Genomic DNA, 23,658 nt, shown 5'->3' with positions numbered 1-23,658 from the left:
TTAGATGATGCAGGAGCTAAAGAGCAAGATTCTTGTTTCAATTTTTTTAATTTCCACTTTTTAATAAGTTGCGGAAGCTATTATCACAGAAACCTTCTCTATGGTTAGATTTGATAAAGCTACTCTTCCTTGAATCGTAGCAGAAGTGTAGTTTCCTCACTACTTCACACCTACAAAGAACACAGGCTTAGCTTAACCTTTCACTTGTGGTTGAGAGAACCCCCACAGTGTATTGTAACATCATTCTAAATGCTTGATTTGTTTCCATCTCTACTTCATGTCGCACTTACCTTGGAGGATTTATGAAAAGTTGAGCTGCTGGCCAATAAATAAATAAATAAATAAAAGGTCCATTGAGGGTGTATGCGCAAATGTATGCCTATCCACTGATCAATAGATAGACACGCACACACACACACACGTCTGTTTCTCTATACTTATGGGGACCCCTCATTGGCTACATTCATTCCCTAGCCCTTAACCCTAACCTTAACCATCATAACTACATGCCTAACCTTAACCCTTGCTCTAACCTTAACCTAATCCTAATTCTAACCTTAACACTAAAACAAAGCCCTAACCCTAAAATAGGCCCTTTTCCTCATGGGGACCCATAAAATGTCCCCACATGCACAAACACACACACACACACACACACACACACACACACACACACACACACACACACACACACAACCATTGAGTCATCACATCCAAGAATCAGATGTTTTGTCATCATGTGACCTGAACTTCTCAGATTGCTTCATAGATTCCTTATTTCATATTTGACACCTTCTTCTTACAGTCTTTTTACAAAGTAACCATTTTGGTACTGTAGGCTAATGAGATCGCATTTTAAAAGTACAGCAAAATTTGGCCTTCTAATAAAGTTATGAGTTAAAGTTAAGCTAAAGTTATGGAATTTTTTTTGGTGTCTGGTTGTATATCTATATGGAGATTAATGCTGCAGCATCATTACTGTCTTTCCCATCTGTATGTGGAGGGACCTTGTTCTGGTTCTTCCAAATACATCTTGTTAGGGTGACAAAAGATTCTGGGCTCAAACAACTGGAGTGGAAGTGCTACCATAAACAAGTATTAAAATTCATTGGGGGTGATGTATCACACTATTGCAAAAAATAAAAAATATAAATAAATAAATAAATATATATATATGTATTTTTTTTTTCTATTGGTTGAAATGTTACTTTTTTAGTCACTGGAACCTTCTCTAGATGGTCTTCAGAGGATCTCGTTAGAGGACATAAACCAAACAGAAGGGCAACATCAAACAAAAATATATCTCTTCCACAGACAGGAAGTGCAGTTAAAGCAGGAAGTCTTAGGCTGACAGAAGTGAAAATGGTGACTTTGGCCAGGTTGAGCATTTCATATGACACCACAAAGACATAGTCTATCACTGTTCCCACTTGTCCCAACTTTTTCCTTTATTTGATCTCCCTGGCTGTGTTTTATTATCAGCTGCTGCTATGATTCAGTTTAACACAGAAATCATCCAAGTTTTCTTCATCTAACCTTATTCATTATTATGTAAAAGGTTTCAGTTCAGTCACTTTAATGTATGCTCACCAGTGCTGCCAATTGTTTTTATCAGGGAACTCAATACTGTTCAGTATAATTTTCATGGCACGCAGCACAAACCTCCCCACTAGACTGTACACTTACCTGTACAGTTGCTACGCATTTTATGTCACACCGCCCATTCACGCATTGATGTTGAATGTGTGTGCATGTAGTGAGTGAAATGAATAATCTACTGCTTGTAGTCTGTCCTGCGCTGTCTGTGAGGCCCTGTAGTCTTTGTACTATGTGTGCCAGTATGTAAAGTGCTACAGGGTGAGTTGGAGATATGCCTCTGAACCGAGGACACTGAGATAATTAGTTGAGTGCATTATAGTTACATTGCTTTGCTTATTGAAGTCACTCTCATTGTAATACATTATTTTTTACCATATGTAAATATATCTTTAAAAGATCTGTCCACATAAGAATAGTTGAGGATGTTTTACTAAGGTTTATGCGCTCTCGGTTTCAGGAACCACTTTTGATTCAGCTTTCCAAGATGGCCAAACCCACACAGATCTCTCCAGAGGAGCTGGAGGAACTGAAAGAGGCTTTTGCCAAAGTTGGTGAGAGAAGTTGACCTGTGTGACCAGTATTCAGCCTGTGGCAATTGTTCCTCTTTTCTCAAACTGACACAGAGAAACTAATTAGTAGACATTTGATTTATCATTACGGTCTCCTCTGTAACCAATATTGTGAAATTATTAGTTACTCAGTCATTACATCACTGCGCCCACATTCAATTTTTTCTCTTTTCACGTGAAACTTTGTATCATGAATACAAACAACATTGTTAGTTTATAAAAAATTTCCCTTCACATGTAAAAAGTGACACGTAAAGAATGTGCCATTAAATATACTACGGTACACATAAGTAAATGAAAAGTGCTTGAGTTGCTTTGAGTGAAAATGTTCAGATTCATCGCTATGCCTCCCACTGTGTCACCCTAATCTTTGACCTTTGACATTTTCATCCAAACTCAGACGTGGACAACAGTGGCTTCATCAGCAAAGAAGAGCTCAATGAGCTTTTCAAGGCTGCCAACCTGCCCCTGCCAGGCTACAGGGTCAGAGAGATCATTCAGGAGCTAACCAAGACTGGAGAACAGCTCACCTTCGATGAGTTCACGCATGTGAGTTCAGAGGTCAAATCCTAGAAATACTAGGGTATACTATGTACCCAAAAGACACTTTTTGAGGGGGCCACTGTTTTCAAAGACATAGTATGTCCACAATGTAATGTAAACAAGTAGGCTGAGGTAGAAATTATAATACTGGCAAGGATGTACCTGAAAATCTAATCTTAAAGGAAATTTTTAACTTTTGCATTAAATAATGTTGCATTTCAGTCCTTCCACAGAATCAGGTTAGCTTCACTGATGAACAACCCTAAACAGTCACGTGACAAGAAAAAGCAAGTTATCGGGTTATAGTTTTCCTACAGCAACATAAGAGCATTTCTGCTATTGGTTACTGGGAGCTGCCCAGTATAATGACAGTCTTCTTGTAACAATCAGCCATCACAGGCCAAGGCTTATGGTAGTTTTAATTCCATCCAAACACTGTACCAATTGATTTCAGTAAAAACATCACCTTCGTCCAGAGAGTAAGAGTATGTAAAATCATTGATTTCAGATGACGTACTGTTTGGTTGGACTGAGACTGTAAGTGCACGAGAGTCTTCATGTCATATGACTCTTTTTTTCACCTCTTATCTAGATCTTGTTGAATATATTACAGGGATAGCTCAGGTTGGACGGTTTGTAGACAAAGCAAGAGAGGCAAGATTGAGATTGTTTGGACATGTGCAGAGGAGAGATGCTGGGTATATTGGGAGAAGGATGCTGAAGATGGAGCGGCCAAGCAAGAGGAAAAGAGGAAGGCCAAAGAGGAGGTTTATGGATGTGGTGAGGGAGGACATGCAGGTGGCAGGTGTGACAGAGGAAGATGCAGAGGACAGGAAGAGATGGACATGGATGATCCGCTGTGGTGACCCTTATCGGGGGCAGCCAAAAGAAAAAGAAGAAGAACGAGGTTTTGTTTATGTCATCTTTGTCTTCTCTTCCTTCACCAGATTGTCCATGGGCTGAAAAGCACAGAAGTGGCCAAAACTTTCCGCAAAGCCATCAATAAAAAAGAGGGATTGTGTGCTGTGGCTGGAACCTCAGAGCAGTCTGGGACACAGCACTCTTACTCAGGTCAGAGGGCCCACACACACACACACACTTGCTTGCTTGCTGGTTGTCCATCGTGCCCGATGATGACCATCTTCTTCTATTTGTGGGCCCTTTGGTGGCTGAATAGTCCGATCCTGGATGCACAATTGCGGTTGCAGACCGGGCATGAAAAGTGGTGCTGGAGGGGGTAGTGGTAACTTTGCGAGCATGCCTCTTTGCACGCTTTGCTACACGGTGTTGTGTGCGCTGGTTTTCCATGTACTTCACTCCCTCTGAGATGTGAGAGCGCCAGGTTGTGCGGCAGAAAGCAAGTTCCTCCAAAGAAGAGGGGTTGATCTGACATCTTTTTAGTGTGGTCTTCATTTGGTCTTTGAACCGCTTCTTCTGCCCACCAGCAGTGCGTTGACCAAGGCGCAGTTGGCCGTAGAGGACTTTTCGTGGGAGTCGTTCGCTGGGCATGCGAATAACATGCCCAAGCCACCTGAGTTGATGGTGTTTTAGGGTAGACTCCACGCTGCAGCTGCCTGCCCGCTCCAACACCTCTGTGTGTGGCACTCTGTCCTCCCAAGTAATGCCAAGGATCCTCTGGAGACATTTTACATGGAAGGCCTCCAGGCTTCTGAGATGGTGGCTGTAGATGGTCCATGCCTCACATCCATAGAGTAGTGTGTGCACACTGCTCTGTAAACAAGCATTTTAGTGTGGAGATTGAGGTTGCTGTTTTGGAAAACCCTTCTCCTTAGACGGCCAAAAGATGTTGAGGCTTGTTTGAGGCGGTGCTGAATCTCATCATCTATTTTGCAGGTGTCGGATAGCATACTTCCCAGATATTTGAAGGCAGGAACAGTGGCCAGTTGTTGCCCTTCTGCTGTGAAGGTTGTTGGGTGGTTTGGGAGGCCGGCAGTCAACTGACAGATTACCTCTGTCTTTTGGGTGTTGATGATCAGTCCCATTCTCCTGTATGCAGTTACAACTGCCGACAGAGTGTTTTGTAGAGCTTCTGGTGTGTGAGCTACCAGGGCACAATCGTCGGCATACTGTAGCTCAATAATGGTCTCAGAGGTCAACTTGGTGGTTGCCTGAAACCTCCTGATGTTAAATAGGTTACCATCAAGCCTGAAGTCAATGGTGACTCCAGCCTGCTTCTCCAGCCTCCTTCGCAACAGTGTTGTAACAGAGACTAAGAAGATATTGAACAGGACTGGGGCTAGCACACAACCTTGTCTGACTCCAGTCTGCACACCAAAGGGCTCAGAACTGCGGTTCCCCACTACCATTCGGGCCATCATTCCTGAGTAAAACTGTCCAAGAATGGTAAGAAACTTGGGTGGACATCCAAATTTCTTCAGGACTTGCCACAGCAGGGCCCGGTTAACTGTATCAAATGCCTTTGAGAGGTCTATGAATGCTATGTATAGATCCTTGTGCTGTTCTCTGCATTTCTCCTGGAGCTGGCGTGTCACAAAGATCATGTCAATGGTCCCTCTATCCTTTCGGAAGCCGCATTGTGACTCTGGTATGACCTGTTCGGCTATTGCAAGTGTTAGTCTGCGGAGCATGATCTTGGCTAGAACCTTTCCTGCAATGGCCAGCAGCGAAATACCCCTACTGTTGGAGCAGATGGATTTGTCTCCTTTGTTTTTATAAATGGCCACAATGTTGGCATCTTTCCACTGTTGGGGGACACACTCGCGACTCCACACCTCAAGGATATAGAGATACAGTGTCCTCGTACAGAGGTAGCCTCCTTCCTTGAGGATTTCAGCTGGAATATTATCAGGTCCAGGGGTTTTGTTGTTTTTTAGGGTCTTGACTGCATATAGGATTTCTTTAAAAGATGGTGGGAGGTCTAGGTCTTGCAAGGTAGGCTGTTGAGGGAGTTCTGCCAGTACAGTTGAGTCCACTGGGGTGGGCTGGTTGAGCAGGGTGTTAAAATGCTCGGCCCACCGCTCCACTAACAGGGCCTGATCCTTGATGAGAGTTGTTCCATCAGCAGACCTAACGGGTGTCAGGGAGCAGTTTATGGGGCCATAGATGGCCTTAACTGCATCATAGAAACCATGCATGTCGTTCCTGTCTGCATGAGCCTGGATTTCGTTGGCTTTCAAAATCCACCACTCATTTTGCAGTTTCCGCAGAGTTGCTTGGGCCTCAGAGCGGAGGTCTTGCCATTTTTTCTTGAGAGGTTGGGATAGTGGGTTGCTGAGGGCAGCTCTGTGTGCCTTATGCATGTTGTCCAGGAGGGTGGAGATTGTTCCGGCATTGTCATCAAACCAGTCCTGATGTTTCTTGGTTTTGAAGCCAATGGATTGGGCTGCATTGTCAAAGAGGGTGGTGCTCAGAGAGGTCCACTTTTCATCCATCCCAGACTCTGAGTTGATCAGCTGTTCAATGTCAACTAAGCTGTTGGCTAGAGAACGACGGAAGGTGTTTCGGGTGTCGCTGTTGGATAGTCTGGCGCAGTGGAGTGGTTTCTTTTTTGGCCCAGATTGGCGTCTCAAGGGTCGGACACGTACTCTGACTTTTGTCAGGATCATACGGTGGTCTGTCCAGCAGTCTGCTCCTCGCATAGCTCTTCTAAGGAGCACGTCTTTAAGATCAACCCGCCTCACAATAGCATAATCAAGCAGGTGCCAGTGTTTGGATCTGGGATGCATCCAGGATGCCTTGTATTTATTCTTTTGTTGGAAAATGGTGTTTGTGATGGTGAGGTCATGTTCCGAGCACAGACTAAGAAGTCTTATGCCATTGGGGTTGACTTTTCCAATGCCGTGGGCGCCAGTCACTCCATTCCAATTTGGCATATTCTTCCCAACTCGGGCATTAAAATCACCAAGCAAAATGACTTTGTCGCTCCTTGGGATGTTGATGAGTACATCATCGAGTGCCTGGTAGAAGCGATCTTTCTCTTCATCGTGAGATGGTAAAGTTGGAGCATAGGCACTTATCAAGGTGATGTATTGACATTTTGCAAGGGGTATACGGAGAGTCATAAGCCGCTCATTAATGCCCACTGGTGTTTCTTCGAGTTTGGGTAAGAGACTGTTCTTAATTGCAAAACCAACTCCATGGATGTGTTGACCTCCTAGGGGGTATCCTTTCCAAAAGAAGGTATAGCCCTCTCCTACTTCATTGAGCGAGCCCTCTTCAAGGAGCCTGGTCTCACTGAGTGCCGCCACATCCACACAATAGCGCCTCAGCTCGCTAGCAATAAGTGCTGTTCTGCGTTGAGGTCTGTCCGTACCATGGCTGACGTCCAGGAGTGTTCTTATGTTCCATGCTGCAAATCTTAGTGGTATAATGTTTGTTTTTCGACTGCATAGTGGAATGGCCCGGCAGGTGCGGTTTCCTGCCCAGGCGCAGTGTTGAGTGGGCAATTTTTGGGCCACCTTTTCTAGGCCGTTCCCTGAAAGGGGTGAGCAGTGCGGTCCCTAAATAGGGCTGCTCAGACGCACAGGGGTCTGCCGGAAACAGTTGCCACTCAATCCCAGCTGCTAACGACCGTTGCCCTGTGCCGCTGGCGTGCAGAGTTCCAACTAAGAGCTCCCAGCTCATTCAGACCTGCTCCCGTCATTGGATACTCCATCACCGCCAGACTTTGTGAGGTCGGGGACTCAGATAGCAGAAGATACCTGCACAGAGATGGTTTTTAAAGTGGCATGGGGGGTGCGCTTCTCCCAACGCCACATGACTTGATTGTAGAGGAGATGGTTCCGATGGCAAGGGGGATCCCTAGACGACCGGCACCTCCACACAACTGCAGGGGGCTGCCGGAAATCCAGTTTTTCGGGAACCGCCTCGAAGCGTGCCGCCACAGCTTGCTTTTCTGTTGGGGTAAGTTCCCTTAGCCTTATGTCTTCCAGACTCACCCACAAGGCAGCGGGGCAGTGGTTGATAGGTGCCAGGGCGTGTCCACCAGGGTGGGCCTGCACACCATATCTCTGGGGCCCACTGCTGCTCCGAGATCCCCTGCCAAGTTAGCCTGGGGCCGCAAGACCACAGTTACCATGTGTGGCCACGGGGAGGCCTGGCAGGAGTCTTGGTGAAGGAGAGGCTATGTACTGGCAAGGGAAGGCTTACACGCTAGGATGCTTCCCTGTTCGCCACAAAGGCTAGCCAGCGGCAGCAAGCTAAGGGCAGGAGGGACACAAGCGGGTTGGAAGAACACATGCACCTTCGCTCCAACTACACGCTGCTGCACTAGACGCATCACAACACCCTGTGTGTACCTACACACACACACACACACACACACACACACACACACACACACACACACACACACACACACACATATACGCATACATAAGTTCACACATACGCTAACATGCATACACACATGAAAACACAGACCACCTCCAGAGGTACCCTGACTTACATTATTATCAGATGAGAAAGAGCCAGGTGTAAATGTAACCAGTATAACAACCTCACATCAGTGACATTTCTACTGTCCATCATCCCCACAACCAGCAGTTAGATGCTCATTCTTAAGGTTACCATTTAGTCAGACTCATTCAACTTTGGCTAAAACCACTCCCACAACTGAAAACGAGTCACTGTAGTTACATTCACAGCAGCTGCAAATATGGTTGAGTCAAAACGACTTCCTGTCTCCAATGCCTCCAAGTTGATAAAATTACCCCTTCAATGAAATCTTACGATACTGTTTTGTTTGAATATTGTTTGATGACAGACAGTTCTCATTTGCATCATTCTTATTTGCATAATGCACACAAAAAGTTAGATTTGATCACGAGGTGAAATGCAAAGGGTGTGACTGTATTGTTCATTATCCAGATAACATATCCAGATACAGATTGTGTGATTACACTGGGTGTAAATGGGATCTACAGACATGCACACAAATACACTCACTCACATGCAATCATATGCTGACACTTGCTCACATATACACTCACCATGCATACAGTGTCATACACAATGTGTCACACAATGACTCACATACACACGCACCCTCAAATACACATATATGCTCACTCATGCAAACGAAGAACATATGCATACACATATTCACTCAGTTACACACAGATGTGTGTGCTCATAAACATATACGTACATATGCGCACACAAACGCACACGCAGATCTCTACTTTTCACACAGTCACACACAAGCACATGCATATACGTGACCACTCACATCGCAGACACACACATATACACACTCCATGCTCACACGCAGATCATCACACACAAACAGTTATGTATATATGCATGCGCACAATCACACACACACACACACATACACACAGACCAACAATGAAACGAAAATGAGCAATAACATGGTTGGTCATATGTCTTTTCATACTGAATTTCGAATTTCTTCCATTTACAGAGGAAGAAAAGGTGGCCTTTGTGAACTGGGTGAATAAAGCTTTGGAGAAGGACCAAGACTGTAAACACATTCTCAAGATGGACCCCGACAGCAACGACCTGTTCACTGCAGTAGGGGATGGAATCGTTCTATGGTATTTAATGACTCTGATGATTTCATCTCCTGTACTCCACATGTTATATTCATCTATTAAGCCTGTGTGAACACTGGTCCCTACAGTATCAGACGTTACGATGCCATCAAGATAGAATGTTTGAAATTGTGATGTAAAAAAGGCTGAAGGGATTAAACAATAAATAAACAAACAAACAAAATGGACAAAAACTTCAAAACTATAAAAAACATCAAAAAAAGCTGTTTTTACATTCACTTGAGGTTTAATAATTGACATGAAGACAGAGATTGTGTGATGAAGAGAGGTGGAGATGGAGAATTTTCTAATTTTTCTAATTGCAAGTTATTCTTGTTAACCCTTTTCTGTTTTCTTGAATATTTTGGCTACCACAGTCATTCACAAAATGGGATCTTTTAATTTGCTTAAAGCCATGAAAATGTCATATGTCTGACCAGACTTAATCTTTTTCTGCTTCTTCAAACCACAAACTTTGCTTCAAATTTGTAAAGCAATTTGATGGAAACATAGCTCCTGATTTGAGGTGGTGCCATTGCAGTCAGTAAAGGATTCGTTGGTGTTACTTTACAATAGAGCTGTGCGATATGACCAAAACTCATATCACGATATAGGTCATTCATATCATGATAATGATACATATTACAATACAGCACTTGTTCTGTAAATTAAATGAATAATTTAATTATATAAAATGACCACATGGAAAGGCCCATTTCTTATTACATTTTGAATTTTATACTCGACAAATAAAAAGGCACTTACTCACATTTGATTATTTTTCTCCTTTTATTTGGAACCTTTGCGCAAATTTTCAATTAAGCATGTAACAAAATAAAATAAATTGGGTCCATGTCTTTGCAGATGTAAATTGCAAGGGCAGTCGTTATCTCCTTCCATCTTCGTGATTCTTTGACATATGGTGTGCTGCGGGCAAAAGCTTCTTGCAACGTCTGTGTCTGGGGTTTGTTTGGAGCACTCGACTGTGCTTTTGGGGCTCGTGTGTAGACTCTCCCCGTACTGTTTGATTTGTAATTTGTGAAATTGGGCTATACAAATAAAATTGACTTGACTTGAAATGATTCTTGTTTAGGTGGTAAAAGAGGCTAGTGGTGTTTGAGTCTGTTGTAGGGACCGGCATGTGGCATATCTTGCAAAGTACGGTTTCTGGTCCGTGTCAGACTGTCCTCCGTGTTTGTTTGTATTGCCTTCATGCAAATTTCCTGCCTGTGTCCATGCTGTGCAAAGAGCGTTGTCCACATGATGAAAAATATTGCCGTAAAGAGTGTGATTTGCGACAACAAAATAAATTATAGAGCTTAATATGAAACAATAGATGTTTTCTATCGTCACACGATATATATCGTCATATTGCACAGCCCTACTTTACAGTATCTGTTATAGTAGGTCTGAATGCTTTTTTGAGGGGCTGATGAAAAGACTGATGGAAAGTTTTCAAATTAGATAGAATAATATCTTCGGTATCCAGACATGATCCAACCACACCTGTCCTGGGGTTGAATACTGCCCAAATCCTTGACTCTTCTCTCTTGATCGTATCGCTAACCCTCAAATCAAATGTATCTATGCATTTGATGAGTAAGGTTTGATGCACAGAAATAACTGAAAGGAGGGTAATCAGATGTACATTACAAACTACAAGAAATGGGCTCAGGGTTTATATTTGTTTTGGTGTGTTTCTGTGCATTGCCACACACCTATTGTGAGTGGCAGACAACACTTGTCAGTATCTGTCACTGACAGATGGCAGGGATGTAGATCCAGAGAAGGGAAATGGCCATTAAAGTGTGATTTGGTTGGTAGTTTATATGCTGGACTGAGATCTTGAGTCTGAACTACTGAGACACTGTCCATGCTATTTTAACGAATCAAAAAATATGCAGCTTCACACATTCCCAACTCCCATTTTACATCAAAATGAACTAAATCCAGACTACATGGACTTGAACCTACCTGAACTTTTCTCTCTGGCTTTTTAGTAAGATGATCAATCTGTCAGTCCCCGACACCATTGATGAGAGAACCATCAACAAGAAAAAACTCACACCCTTCACCATCCAGGTAAGATTTAATGCTACTGTTGGCGAAATTTAGGGTCAGCAAGCTAACTTTTTTTGTCTGCCAGCAACAATTCATACTAATTTTAATAGTTTACAATGCAGATGGATTTTTAAATCACAAACATATTCTGAAATGATGGTTGCATAGCTGGTAGATTGGACAAATTTGTCAGACAGGGGCAAAAGTTAACAGCACTTTACTAGGGGCTGGTTTTTCATTTCCAACTTACACAAGTTATAATTAATGATACACTGCTAAAAAACTACTATCTACACTTCAAACAGATAACCCAAATTTTGTATGTGTGACCTAACAGGAGAACTTGAACCTGGCTCTGAACTCAGCCTCAGCCATTGGCTGTCACGTGGTGAACATTGGTGCTGAGGACCTGAAGGAGGGCAGGCAGCACCTGGTCCTTGGCCTGCTCTGGCAGATCATCAAGATCGGACTGTTTGCTGACATTGAGATAACCAGGAATGAAGGTCTGTGTTTGGGCAGCAGAGGAGAAACTTATAAAAGGAGCAAACATGATAAAGTGTATCTCCCACCATTTCTTTGGTTTGTACAAGAGTTGACTTTGTATCATGCAAAGGCATTTATTGGTATAATCTTTGCTGACATAAGCTCTAGTCATGTCTCCTGCCCTTAAAGGGCTAGCAAACCCTTTATTATATTTTTTGAGCTAAAAACTTGTTGGTATAGGCCTAGGATGGCAGAATGGATTGCCGTCATGATAAATTCAACAAAACAACAAGACACATGGCCCCTTTCCAGGGAGAAAATCTATGCGTCCATGAGAAACCGCACATTTGGATCACCCCCCCCCACACACACACACACACACACACACACACACACTAGCTGAAAACTTAATATGAAGGCATCAAAGGTGAGACCCATGTGACATAGGTGAAACACATTAGACCAATAAAATATGGGGTGAGTAGAAAGGTGACACACCAGTGTTAGCCAACTAAGTTCTCTAGGTAGACTTGTGAGAAGCTGGAGTGAGATGTTTTTACTACAACACTGTTACCTTCGGTCTAACCCACACCACCGTCACTGTCCCCGCCATCCACAACCCTTTATATCCTTTGACTGACTAAAAATTAGGCCTTACTTGCAGGCACACTGTAATCAACACTAGAAATTACTGCTAGGTGCTTTCAGTTTGTAATCAGATCCTCAGGTACCACCAGTACCACTGGTTCTCTGTTCTACCATGTAATTAATTACATCCACCTGTGAAGTCAACCTTCAATAAAGGAGGTTTTGGACCTGGAACAACAGGTGGGTGTAATTAAATAACTGGTAAAATAGAAAACCAGCAGTACCATCCCAGTGAATACTCGAACCAGTATCAAAGTAGCAGCTACGTGCTAGCTCTTATCTAGCTCAGAGTATATCCAGCTAAATGCAACTCACTTTTATTCTAAACTGTTTTATTAATCATTATACAATTGTGTCACCCAAACAACCTAAATTCCTGATCTGCTGTACAAGCTATTTCAACCCAGTTAGCCATTCACAAAAGTCACTTTTGGCTAAATTAGCTTAGATTGGATGAAACTTCAATGGTCCCTGTGGGGAAATTGGGGCATCATGGCTGCATTTGGATACATGCAAGACAAGAAGATAGACTGAAGATATACCATTTAGTTTAACAACAGGCTTCAGTAAAAATAAGCAAATAAACATAATGAAGATACAGAAAATGATAACTGTGTTTGGATGTGAAAATGAAAATAAATTGAAATAACAATTCAACATGTTTACAGAGAAAAACAAAGATTCAAAAAAATATAATTCGTACTGGTAGACCCTACAAAAAAAACAGATTGGAAAATAAACACTCAGTGTCCTTGGAGATAAGGATTAAGCTTTATGAAATGAAGGTGCACTATTTAAAAACACATTTTGTGTTTCTCATGGATATTTTTCTTCATTTAGCCCTTATTTCCCTGCTGCGTGATGGAGAGAGTCTGGAGGACCTGATGAAACTTTCTCCAGAGGAGCTGCTTCTGCGCTGGGTCAACTACCACCTGGAGTCTGCCAGTTGCCCCAAGATCAACAACTTCAGCTCTGACATCAAGGTGAGGAATAAGCATGTACAAATGCATTGATAAAGTGTGCCATAAAGACTCCATCAAGTATTTTTACTTTAAGAAAGTGTCCAGCCAAACTGGAGGAATGAAATGTCGAGTGCCTTGCTCAAAGGCACTAAATGGTATATGTTGAGAGAGGGAAGAGTTTTTGTTTTCTGGATTTATCTCCATTGGTCTGCGGCACGGTGGAGCAGTGGCTAGCGAGGTCGCCTCACAGCAAGAAGGTCCTGGGTTCGAGCCCCAGGGTAGTCCAACCTTGGTGGGTCATCCCGAGTCGTCCTCTGTATGGAGTTTGCATGTTCTCCCCAAGTCTGCCTGGGTTTCCTCCGGGGGCTCCGGTTTCCTCCCATAGTCCAAAGACATGTAAGTCAGGTGAATTGGCTGTACTAAAATTGTCCCTAGATATTAATGTGTGTGTGTGTGTGGTTGTGCGTGTGGTTGTGTGTGTGGGGGGGGGGGGGCTGTGATGGCCTGGCGGCCTGTCCAGGGTGTCTCCCCGCCTGCCGCCCAATGACTGCTGGAAAAGGCTCCAGCATCCCTGCGACCCTGAGAGCAGGGTAAGCGGTTCAGATAATGGATGGATGGTCTAGGCGCAGTGATTCCCACACTGTGGGCCGCGGCCCCCCAATGGGCCGCCAAGGTACTGCAGGTGGGCCGTGATAGGTCATTTACAATAAACAAAAAGTTTTTAATTTTCAATTTTGTAACTAAGTTTGAACTCACTGTAAAATATTTATGATTAAATATTTGCATTTAAAATAGAAGTCAGAACTAATAAAACAAAGCCATGGGTTTTAAGTTACGCTTTATTCTTCATTTATCTGACCTACTTTTGATCCAGAAGGTACCTTATATCTCGTCATTGGCAGGGAATTGTAATTGAAAGCTCGCTCTGCCCCCGAAAACCCCGACCCACATGCGTAATGCTGTCAGCCGCAAAAGACCATTGACGATCATATCCACTGGCTGCCGTGCCCGACTCATGCGGGACCTGGTAAAGGCACACCCCTATATCGGAAAATACTTCATCTTAGTCTCGTGTGTTGATTAGAGTTGTGATTTAAGGGTTGGGTGGGCCACGGAAGATTATCAATTTTCAAATTGGCCACGGCACTCTTAAGTTTTGGGAATGGCTGGTCTAGGGAATCAAGCCAACAATTCTCTGATCCAGAATATCACTGACCATATAAATATATACAACAATGATGTACATGCTATGTATTTTACATACATGCTGTCTTTTACATTGCAGGACTCCAAGGCCTACTATGCCATCCTAAACCAGGTGGCACCAAAAGGAGATGAGGAGGGTGTTCCAGCCATCCCCATCGACTTGTCAGGACTCAGGGTAAGAGCATCCAGACTTACACAAACACACTGGTCTTAAATTGCAAGAAGATATCTTCTAGTTTTAATTTTTAATCATGGTGAAAATAACAAACCCTCCAAGCAAAAGACATAGTTGGAAGTCTATTCTTAAGCCACATCAAAAAATGTTTTTAAAAATCATTAATTGATGTTTACAGTATCAGCGTCCAGGGCAAACGAAACGATTTTAGCCAACTTTGGTCACAATTTCACCTTCCCAGACAAAATATTCATGGAAAAAAAACCGGAAATACAGGAACTAGAAATAGAAGATTTTTGGTGTTTCACCAACCAAAGACCCTGTCTATGTCTTGCCCTATCCAGGAGAAAGATGACCTGAAGAGAGCGGAGTGCATGCTGGAGCAGGCCGAGCGGCTGGGATGCAGACAGTTTGTCACAGCGACAGACGTCATCCGCGGAAATCCCAAACTGAACTTGGCTTACGTTGCTAACCTGTTCAATAAGTACCCGGCCCTCAAAAAACCAGACAACCAGGAGATCGACTGGAGCTCCATTGAAGGTGAATTTCTGCAGTTGAGGGCTTGAATTAAAATTGGAACCTGGAAACAGACTCTCATAAAAACCTTATATTTTCAAAATGTTAACATCTCAAAATTGGGGGCAAAAAAACCCAAATAATATAGACCTATTCATTTTTTTAAATAATACACATAGTTTCATTTGGCCACCATAGAAACCCTGGATTTACAAAACAAAACAAGAACGGCAAGTTTAACTGAAGTGGTGTGCGATAAGTGATGTGTCATATTGTCTATTATGATCCCGCATACCTGATACCAGTACTTAATAACTATTACTTTTCTTTAAATCATTAATGTGGTTTTTATTTCTCGCAGGTGAAACGAGGGAGGAGCGTACATTCAGAAACTGGATGAACTCCTTGGGGGTGAACCCTCGTGTCAATCATCTCTATGTGTAAGGACACTTGTTACAGTACATGTATAACTTCTGCTCCTTATGTGTGCACAGTCTCGCATTTTCTTTGTGTTCTGGTTTTTTTAAACCTACATTGGTCTCTGAGAATGAAAAATAACAGAGAGGGTTGTCGGTCACTGACCAGCTCTGAAATGGAGTGGTTAAGTGCCTTGCTCATGGGCAGTGCGATGGTACATAGCTACTGAGGGACAGACAGTGTGCCTCATTGACTTCTCCATACCAAGATTTCTCCTGCTGGAATTCAAACGCGTGGCGTCCCAATCACACACTTGCTTTTCCCCTTTCTCAGAAGTTCACTTCTCTTAGGGGGTGAATATGTTTGTGATGGCAGGCTGTGTGCCAGAATCAAGGAGATGTTTATCTGCTCATTACCTGTTTGTTTTCTAATGTGTACATTTATGTGTGTCTAAAAGGGTTTTATTGTTTAGTTCATAGTTCTTATCAAAACATTCTCATCCCACAAGGTAACTTCAGCATCTGTATACAGATGGTGCTCCGTAGACCCCAGTGTCAAACCTCCGGCATGATATATAAATATTAATGACATACAGGTTAGTTAGCATAGGTAAGTTTTGGGTGAAAGTGAGATTAGGTAGTGGTAAGCCACATCTCATTCAGATGCCAGACATCACCCTTTGTGTCATCAATCAACACTTTGTGTTTGTGTGTGTGTGTGTGTGTGTGTGTGTGTGTGTGTGTGTGTGTGTGTGTGTGTGTGTGTGTGTGTGTGTGTGTGTGTGTGTGTGTGTGTGTGTGTGTGTGTGTTTTACAGGGACATCGATGATGCCCTGGTCATTTTCCAGCTGTATGAGAAGATCAAGGTGCCGGTAGACTGGGAACGGGTAAACAAACCTCCCTACCCCAAGCTTGGCAGCAACATGAAGAAGGTACACCAAGCTCCACCCCTGTTATAAAGTTCAGCTCACACATAGTGATGATGTTACCTCGAGAGAATTTAAAAGGGTTAATGAATAAATGGGGAAAATCAACCAATCAATCAAAGTTCATCATTCAGCTTATTTTTACATAATGCAACAGAAAGGACATTACATGAGACAGAGAACATTAAGCAGTCACTCCACCCTGTGTTGTGGTCTTTTAATCAGCCAACGACGCCTCCTCACTGTCTATTTAAGATTACTAACCTAATGGGGCCCAACTGCCGTCACCTCGGTGTTAAGCATTCCGTTGTCCCTTTAAATTCCCACTACTGCCAACAACACGGCCCTGTCTACAGATGTCCTTGAGGGAATATCCAACACCCAAATTTATTTGGTTTTATCCCCATATCCTGTACGCTGGCAAAATTATAGTAATGGATAATAATGGATTACATGTATCACTCACTCACTCATCCAGCGTCGTCCTTGTGGGCATTAGCTGCTCGCGCTGCCTGCCTGATGATGTTGCCCCATCTGTCCCTGTCTCTTATGGCGCTGAAAGTTTCCGCTATAGAGTGTCCTGTCCATTCCTTTAAATTGTCCATATACTTCATCCTGGGGCAACCACGTCCTCGTTTACCCTCAATCTTCCCTTGTCTGATGTCTCTTGTGAGAGAACATTTTTTGTTTCGGCTAGAATGCCCAAAGAAGCTTATCTTTCTTTTAACAATGGCACCACATAGTTCTTGTTTGACACCAAGTTGTTGTAGGGTGCTTTGATTGGTTCTTTTATCTCGCCAGCTGATGTTTAAGAGTCTTCGGTAGGCCCACGTTTCAGCAGATCGTATTCTATCTTTATCTTTTTATCTCAATATCCAGCCTTCTGCCCCATATGTCACAGTAGGCCATATTATTGCCTTTAGAATTTTTTATTTTTAGTTTATTGGATACATGTATATATAGCGCTTTATCTAGACACCCAGAGCGCTTCACATTGAAGGGGGTAACTCACCTCAACCAGTGCCTTTTATATTGGGACAAAAAATGTCAGTCATCCAGCTTTTGAAAAGCATGAGAACAGTAAAGAGCACATGAACATAGTGCAAACTATTGATAACGGGTGCAGCTAGGACCAGAAATCCACTCGCCCTCTTGACATGTAACAGGACAAACTGAATAAAGAACAACAGCAACCACTGTGTAATATTTTTCTGTTGGCCTTTCACAAATGCACGCCCAATGCGTTCATAGGAGGAGGATATTGCTCTTTTCAGAGGCTTGGGGTTAATGTCGAGAGTGCATATCATTCACGAGACGGGGGGACCCGTATCATGCAGAGCATCGCACAGACAATCCGTTTAGAATTGAGTGAAAAATTGAAGGCAGCTAAATTTTGGGACGTGCTCTTTGATGGACCAGAAGACATAACACAAGCGGAACAGGAAATTGTGTACATTGTGTCTGTGTCTAGCTACAGAGAGTTTACCTCAGATTTCCTTGGATTAATTAATTTGGGTGTGAACACAGCGGCACAGGACATAGTGAACGGACTGGAGCAGCTCTTCCATACTTGTGGTTTAGGGGATCAGTGGAAGACGAAGTTGGTCTCACTGTGTACAGACAGAGCAGCAGTCAACAATGGGATCGTTCCCAAATTGCGCCAGATGGTTGCGATCGGAGATCCCCTTGTGCATATTCTGTGTACTTCCCACACCTTCAAGAACTGCGCAAAGTCAGCTGATTGCATGGTACCATACTGTGAGACATTCAATCGCTCCGTTGTCAAGTTGCTGAGCCTTTATTTACAGAGAGGGGGCACAAAAAGAACAGAACAACTAAAGAAGATATGTGATGAGAATAGCATTGCCTTTGTGAAACGAGGAAAGTTTCACAACATCAGATGGTCTACATGGAGGCAAAAGACTCTCCTGAAAGTATGGAGGCTATTACCTGCCATTCAAATTCAAGCGGCTACAAGTGATGACAGTGGTCTAAAACATATCTGCACAGAGCGTTTTCAGTGTTTCCTAGCCAGCATGCTTTACACGGGAAACATTTTACAGTTCACCTCCCTCAGGTTCCAGCAAGATAAATTAACTATTGGTGAATGCAAAGATGAGCTCATGGTAGCTGATGGACAGCTGACGCTATTGCTTGACAGTGAAGGCAAGTACAGGAAAGAGACTGTTGAGAGGTCTAATTCATGAGTTTGAAAGCAGATATGAATCCCTTAAGTCATGTGACCAATTTTTAATTTTTGATCTTCAACTTGGCCTCAAGAAATGCAAGACCTCCACAGTTTTGGCAAATCAACACTTACTTACATTCTCCAGAAATATGAGGCCAGCTTGTCTGTTGACAGAGACTCCACTGTAAGAGAATGGATGCGTTTGGCAGTCTCCTCTGTGTATGACTTGGTCAACACAGTGAAGATAAGTAATCCAAACAATTACTCCAACATTCATAAAGTCCTTCTGCTGTCCCTTACACTGCCCTTGAGCAGTGCTGCATGTGAGAGGGGATTTTCACATCTCAATATAATAAAAAGCAAGTACAGATCCCGCCTGTCAGACTCTCGCCTCTCATCCCTGATGCACATCCACTTGTCTATGATAACAGAGACTTTTGACCCGAAGCCAGCTGTTGACTTATGGATGCAAACAGCTAATCGCACTCAACCAGGGAGAAAGAAGTAGGCCTACATCTTCACCTGCCATGTTTGAAAGAGAGGAAGACAGTGAGGAGAGCAGTCAGGAGAGTAGTGATGATGACAGCTTGTAGGAGAACCGTGCCAAGTAAAGACTTAGTGCCAAGCATCTCCAGGTGCTCCCTTGAGAACCAGACCAAAAAAGTTACGTGCACCCCTGATTATTAAGATTTGGTTACCCAGTCCAATTTTGTCTCTGCATGAAATCAATATTTCCTAGAGTTTTTGTAATGATTTGTCTTTCTTTTGTTTGTTTTGAGGTGTTTTTTACGAGCATCTGTATAAATTAGTGCCAGGTCATTTTTCCCTCATTGCATTATTTCACAGTATTTATATGACGTTGGTCCCCTGTTTTATCACTTTGCATTTAAATGCAACGACAAACTTCGAATGCATTTTTATTAAAAAAAGAAAAAACTATCCATTTGTTGTAGCTGGAGAACTGTAACTATGCGGTGGAGCTTGGGAAGACAGAGGCCAAATTCTCTCTCGTGGGCATCGCTGGCCAGGACCTCAACGCAGGGAATCGAACCCTCACCCTGGCTCTTCTCTGGCAGCTCATGAGGAGGTAAGCCTGCAGCTTCTGATCCCTTATTGCCTGGAGGTCTCCCTTATTTGGTTTACTTTAGGCCCATCAGACTCAAAAAGGGCAACGCATGTTAGGATTAATAACTTTGTACTCTTTTACTAGTAAAAAGCTTGATTTCATCTGTCATCGCTGGGAGTTGGTCCTCCAGCTTCCAACGCAACCCTTTAACCCTCTATGAACATTATGAAACGTATTCTTCCCTTTCAGGTACACGTTAAACATCCTGGAGGACTTGGGCGACGGTCAGAAGGTGAATGATGACACCATTGTGTCTTGGGTCAACAGTATGCTCACCCAGGCCGGAAAGTCAACCATTTCTGGCTTCAAGGTATTCCGCACCTCTGCAATGTAGATGGTTTAAACGATTTAAAGCTAAAATCCTGAAGATTTACTGCACAAACGTCCTTGTTTTGTTCACCCCCATCCCCTTTTTCTCCCCAATTGTATTTGGCCAATTACCCTACTCTTCACATCCGGCTTCCCACTCACAGACACGGCCAATTGTGTCTGTCGAGACACCGACCAAGCCGGAGGTAACACGGGGATTTGAACCTCCGACCCCCGTGTTGGTAGGCAACGGAATAGACCGCTCGCTACCTGGGCACCCTCAAAAGTTCTTTTTGATACTTTCTGTTGCTGGTGCATTTTAAGACAATAGCTAATCGGGAAAATTCGTGGCTCATTTTAATGGTTCCTGTTGGGTAAAGTTTTCCCATGGGAAATGATACTGTGACACGTGTTTAACATCTTCAACATGGCAGCTACACGGTGTCTTTGAAACTTTTTAGTGTAGTTTGGGTACATGTTGTCTGCCAGAAATTTATTGTTGTAGTTTGTGATTGTTTCAGTGCATAGATTGGGTAAATAATGCTGATAGTATAGAAGCGATCATCTCAGAAACAATGTACTGTAACTAACATGATCACAGTCACATCACAAATCATAGTAAACAGCCCCACCTTGACTCTTAGTAACATCTAATGATGCTCGATCAATTGATTTTGTGTGCACCAGCAAAGAAATAACTCCTCTGTGTGTGTGTGTGTGTGTGTGTGTGTGTGTGTGTGTTTGCGTGCGTGCGTGCGTGCTTGCGTGCAGGATAGGTCAATCAGCAGCAGTATGCCAGTTCTGGACCTGATTGATGCCATTCAGCCTGGCTCCATCCGATACGACATCCTGAAGACAGAGGACCTAACCGATGACGAGAAACTCAATAACGCAAAGTATGTTTCGTGTTTTTTGTGTGTATGTGTGTTTTATTTAACTTATGTCCTTGTTTTTAACTTGAGTCATTTTTATCCCTTCATTTTTTCACTCTTTTTTTAAATGCTGTATCCATCCAATACTGAGGTGCAATGCAGAACAACTCACAAATGATCCTTGTGATTAGATTTATTTTTGCGGTACCATGCTGTTGTCCCTCATACTGATCTTTACATACATTGTGATTGTAATTATGGGACAAATCCCAGACTAATGGAATCAACCCATTTTGAATCATTTTTGATCCACATTAGCAAGAGTGGTGCGTTGCTGATTTGCATTAAGGATCCCAAAACCCAACAATTACCTGTTTAGGGGAAATGCAATTAGCAAAATCTGTGCAACTTATTTTCTAACTTCTGTCAGTGCTGTTAGTCTGTTTGTAGGTGGCATACACTAGCTAGTGAGCTATGTGGTGTTTGTCTTTATTATGGTTCGTGATGTTTGCCTATTTTATTTCAGTTTTTTGGACCTCTTCTGCTTCTTCTAATAATTGTATCTCTCTGTTGTCACTGTGTTGCCAGGTATGCGATCTCCATGGCGAGGAAGATCGGTGCGCGGGTGTACGCCCTGCCAGAGGATTTGGTGGAGGTGAAACCTAAGATGGTGATGACGGTGTTTGCCTGCCTCATGGCTCGGGGCATGAAGAGAATCTAAAGGGGCCAACATCAGTGTCCCGAAAAAACCTTGCGACTCTCCAAAGAGTCAAAAGTTGTGTTGCGCAATCGGGGGGAGGAAAGGGGGGGCTGGGTCATGGTGTTCTGTCTTTTGTTTTTCTGTTACATTTCCCATTGAGGGTCAGGTTCATTTTTTAAGTAATTTACACATGTAGGGGGGAAATTCAACGATTAATGACTGGTGTAATTGACTGCTACAGTCCACTGCTTGTATCGGTGCTTACATCTCAAAAAGGCGGCACTAGAAAGAAGCAGGGTGACATGCCACTGTCTTCAGGGTGTTTCCTCCTCTCATATAGATCAATGCATTCAGAGGTTAAAACTAAAGTGGCTAGGCCAGACGATTGTTCACCGAAGACGAAAGGTTTCCGGTGGGGCTTATTCATCGTTAAAGTTATACATGCATATATTCACGGCATGCAGATTATAGATCGGAAGTCCTTCTTTTTTGTTGCATTCTTGTTGCCACAGATACAGTTGAGCAGGTGTATGAAGAAGAATTTTTTTTCCAAGACTGCAAGTCCTTTACTGTGCATAGTATAGTGGAGCCATTTGAAAGTCAGGATACCCATACTCCAGTGTTTTAATTCAACCTTTATGTATTTCTATGGTGCAAGTCAAAATGTGGGAGGCATGATGAGAAGCGGCAAGAGCCATGGGACAGTTTCTTAGCCTTAATTTTGTGTTTCTTTTAGCTCACTTGATTCCTCATAGGTCCAAATGCAGTTGTTATACCCACTATATACAGGAAATAAAGGTTTTGTATTAAAATGAATGTTTTGTGTCCTCATATATTTGTACATCGGCTTTATCTGAATGTTTACAAACTTTGACCGACAAATTGACTTCTCCACTCTCACCGTTACTCTTTGCGCTTTATATATACCTTATTAATAGTGTTATTTTTTTCAAAAGTCACAAATCTGATCTCCACGATACTCTTTAATGCTGAGCAAACACCAAAGGACTTTCAAAATCCTTTCGACGGAGAGTATCACACGTTCGATGCCTTCTTTTCCATCCTGGTTGTGTTCCCATTGTGCCATGAGGATAAACAGGTAATCACAGGGTAAGATAAATACATTATAGGATTCTTTCATCACTTCTTAGTCTTTGAACCCATTAAATTAATATGCCAGTGATTTGTGCCCAGTTATCATGAGAGGAAAAACATTCATGTCATCACCAAAATGGAGGAAGCTGATCAAAAACTATCAGCGACCCTTGTTATATGTTCATTTAACAAATATATGTATGCATATGATAAGATGCATTACATAGAGCTAACTTGAATGCTCTGAAACTACAATATCTCCAAAGTGATCAAGACCAAAATCAGCATCTGAATGCCTTTTTTAAGGCATATTACTCCTCTAACAACAGCCCTGAAATCAGATATGATTCACGTTTCAACATGAATCAGGTCTTCTCAGGCATGAATATTATTGCCTGTAAGAAAACCTGTGTGACAGCCATTTAACAGAATCACATTTGTCAGCAAGATGTCCAAAAAGTAAAACGTCCGGAATAATTTCATCATATGTGAAGAGGAACTCCCAAAAAGCTGAGTGTCAGATATACAAAAAAGGAAATTGGCATCACAACTCTATAAAAAGTGTGGCAATGGTAAATCAAGTGAAAACTACACAAACACGTGAAGAGAAGATTGCATGTTTTTATTGAACATAAAATTACGAGGATAAGAGGACAGAGTGATGTTGCTGGTTGAATCAAACTCCTATCCAACCCTGACTACAACAATATCAGTTGACAAAATGATTA

General features: G+C 42.7%; 1 protein-coding gene across 1 annotated transcript in view; it reads left to right on the top strand.

The window, feature by feature from the left end:
• lcp1 (lymphocyte cytosolic protein 1 (L-plastin)) overlaps positions 1 to 22,651 on the top strand; it is a 24,615-nt gene extending 1,964 nt beyond the window's left edge. The window contains exons 2-16 of the mRNA XM_056289264.1: positions 2,057 to 2,150; positions 2,569 to 2,717; positions 3,659 to 3,782; positions 9,118 to 9,250; positions 11,248 to 11,329; positions 11,646 to 11,811; positions 13,280 to 13,422; positions 14,687 to 14,782; positions 15,127 to 15,322; positions 15,660 to 15,738; positions 16,532 to 16,646; positions 19,782 to 19,915; positions 20,144 to 20,264; positions 21,035 to 21,159; positions 21,724 to 22,651. Of these exons, the coding sequence (XP_056145239.1) occupies positions 2,084 to 2,150; positions 2,569 to 2,717; positions 3,659 to 3,782; positions 9,118 to 9,250; positions 11,248 to 11,329; positions 11,646 to 11,811; positions 13,280 to 13,422; positions 14,687 to 14,782; positions 15,127 to 15,322; positions 15,660 to 15,738; positions 16,532 to 16,646; positions 19,782 to 19,915; positions 20,144 to 20,264; positions 21,035 to 21,159; positions 21,724 to 21,856 (1,863 nt within the window). The 5' untranslated portion in view covers positions 2,057 to 2,083 and the 3' untranslated portion in view covers positions 21,857 to 22,651. The remainder of the gene's footprint in view (positions 1 to 2,056; positions 2,151 to 2,568; positions 2,718 to 3,658; positions 3,783 to 9,117; positions 9,251 to 11,247; positions 11,330 to 11,645; positions 11,812 to 13,279; positions 13,423 to 14,686; positions 14,783 to 15,126; positions 15,323 to 15,659; positions 15,739 to 16,531; positions 16,647 to 19,781; positions 19,916 to 20,143; positions 20,265 to 21,034; positions 21,160 to 21,723) is intronic.
• Positions 22,652 to 23,658: the final 1,007 nt, after the last annotated feature.

The sequence above is a fragment of the Lampris incognitus genome, chromosome 11 (assembly GCF_029633865.1).
Source record: "Lampris incognitus isolate fLamInc1 chromosome 11, fLamInc1.hap2, whole genome shotgun sequence".
Taxonomy (NCBI): Eukaryota; Metazoa; Chordata; class Actinopteri; order Lampriformes; family Lampridae; genus Lampris; species Lampris incognitus.
The sequence above is the reverse complement of the archived record's forward strand: the minus strand, read 5'-3'. Positions and strand labels throughout refer to the sequence as shown.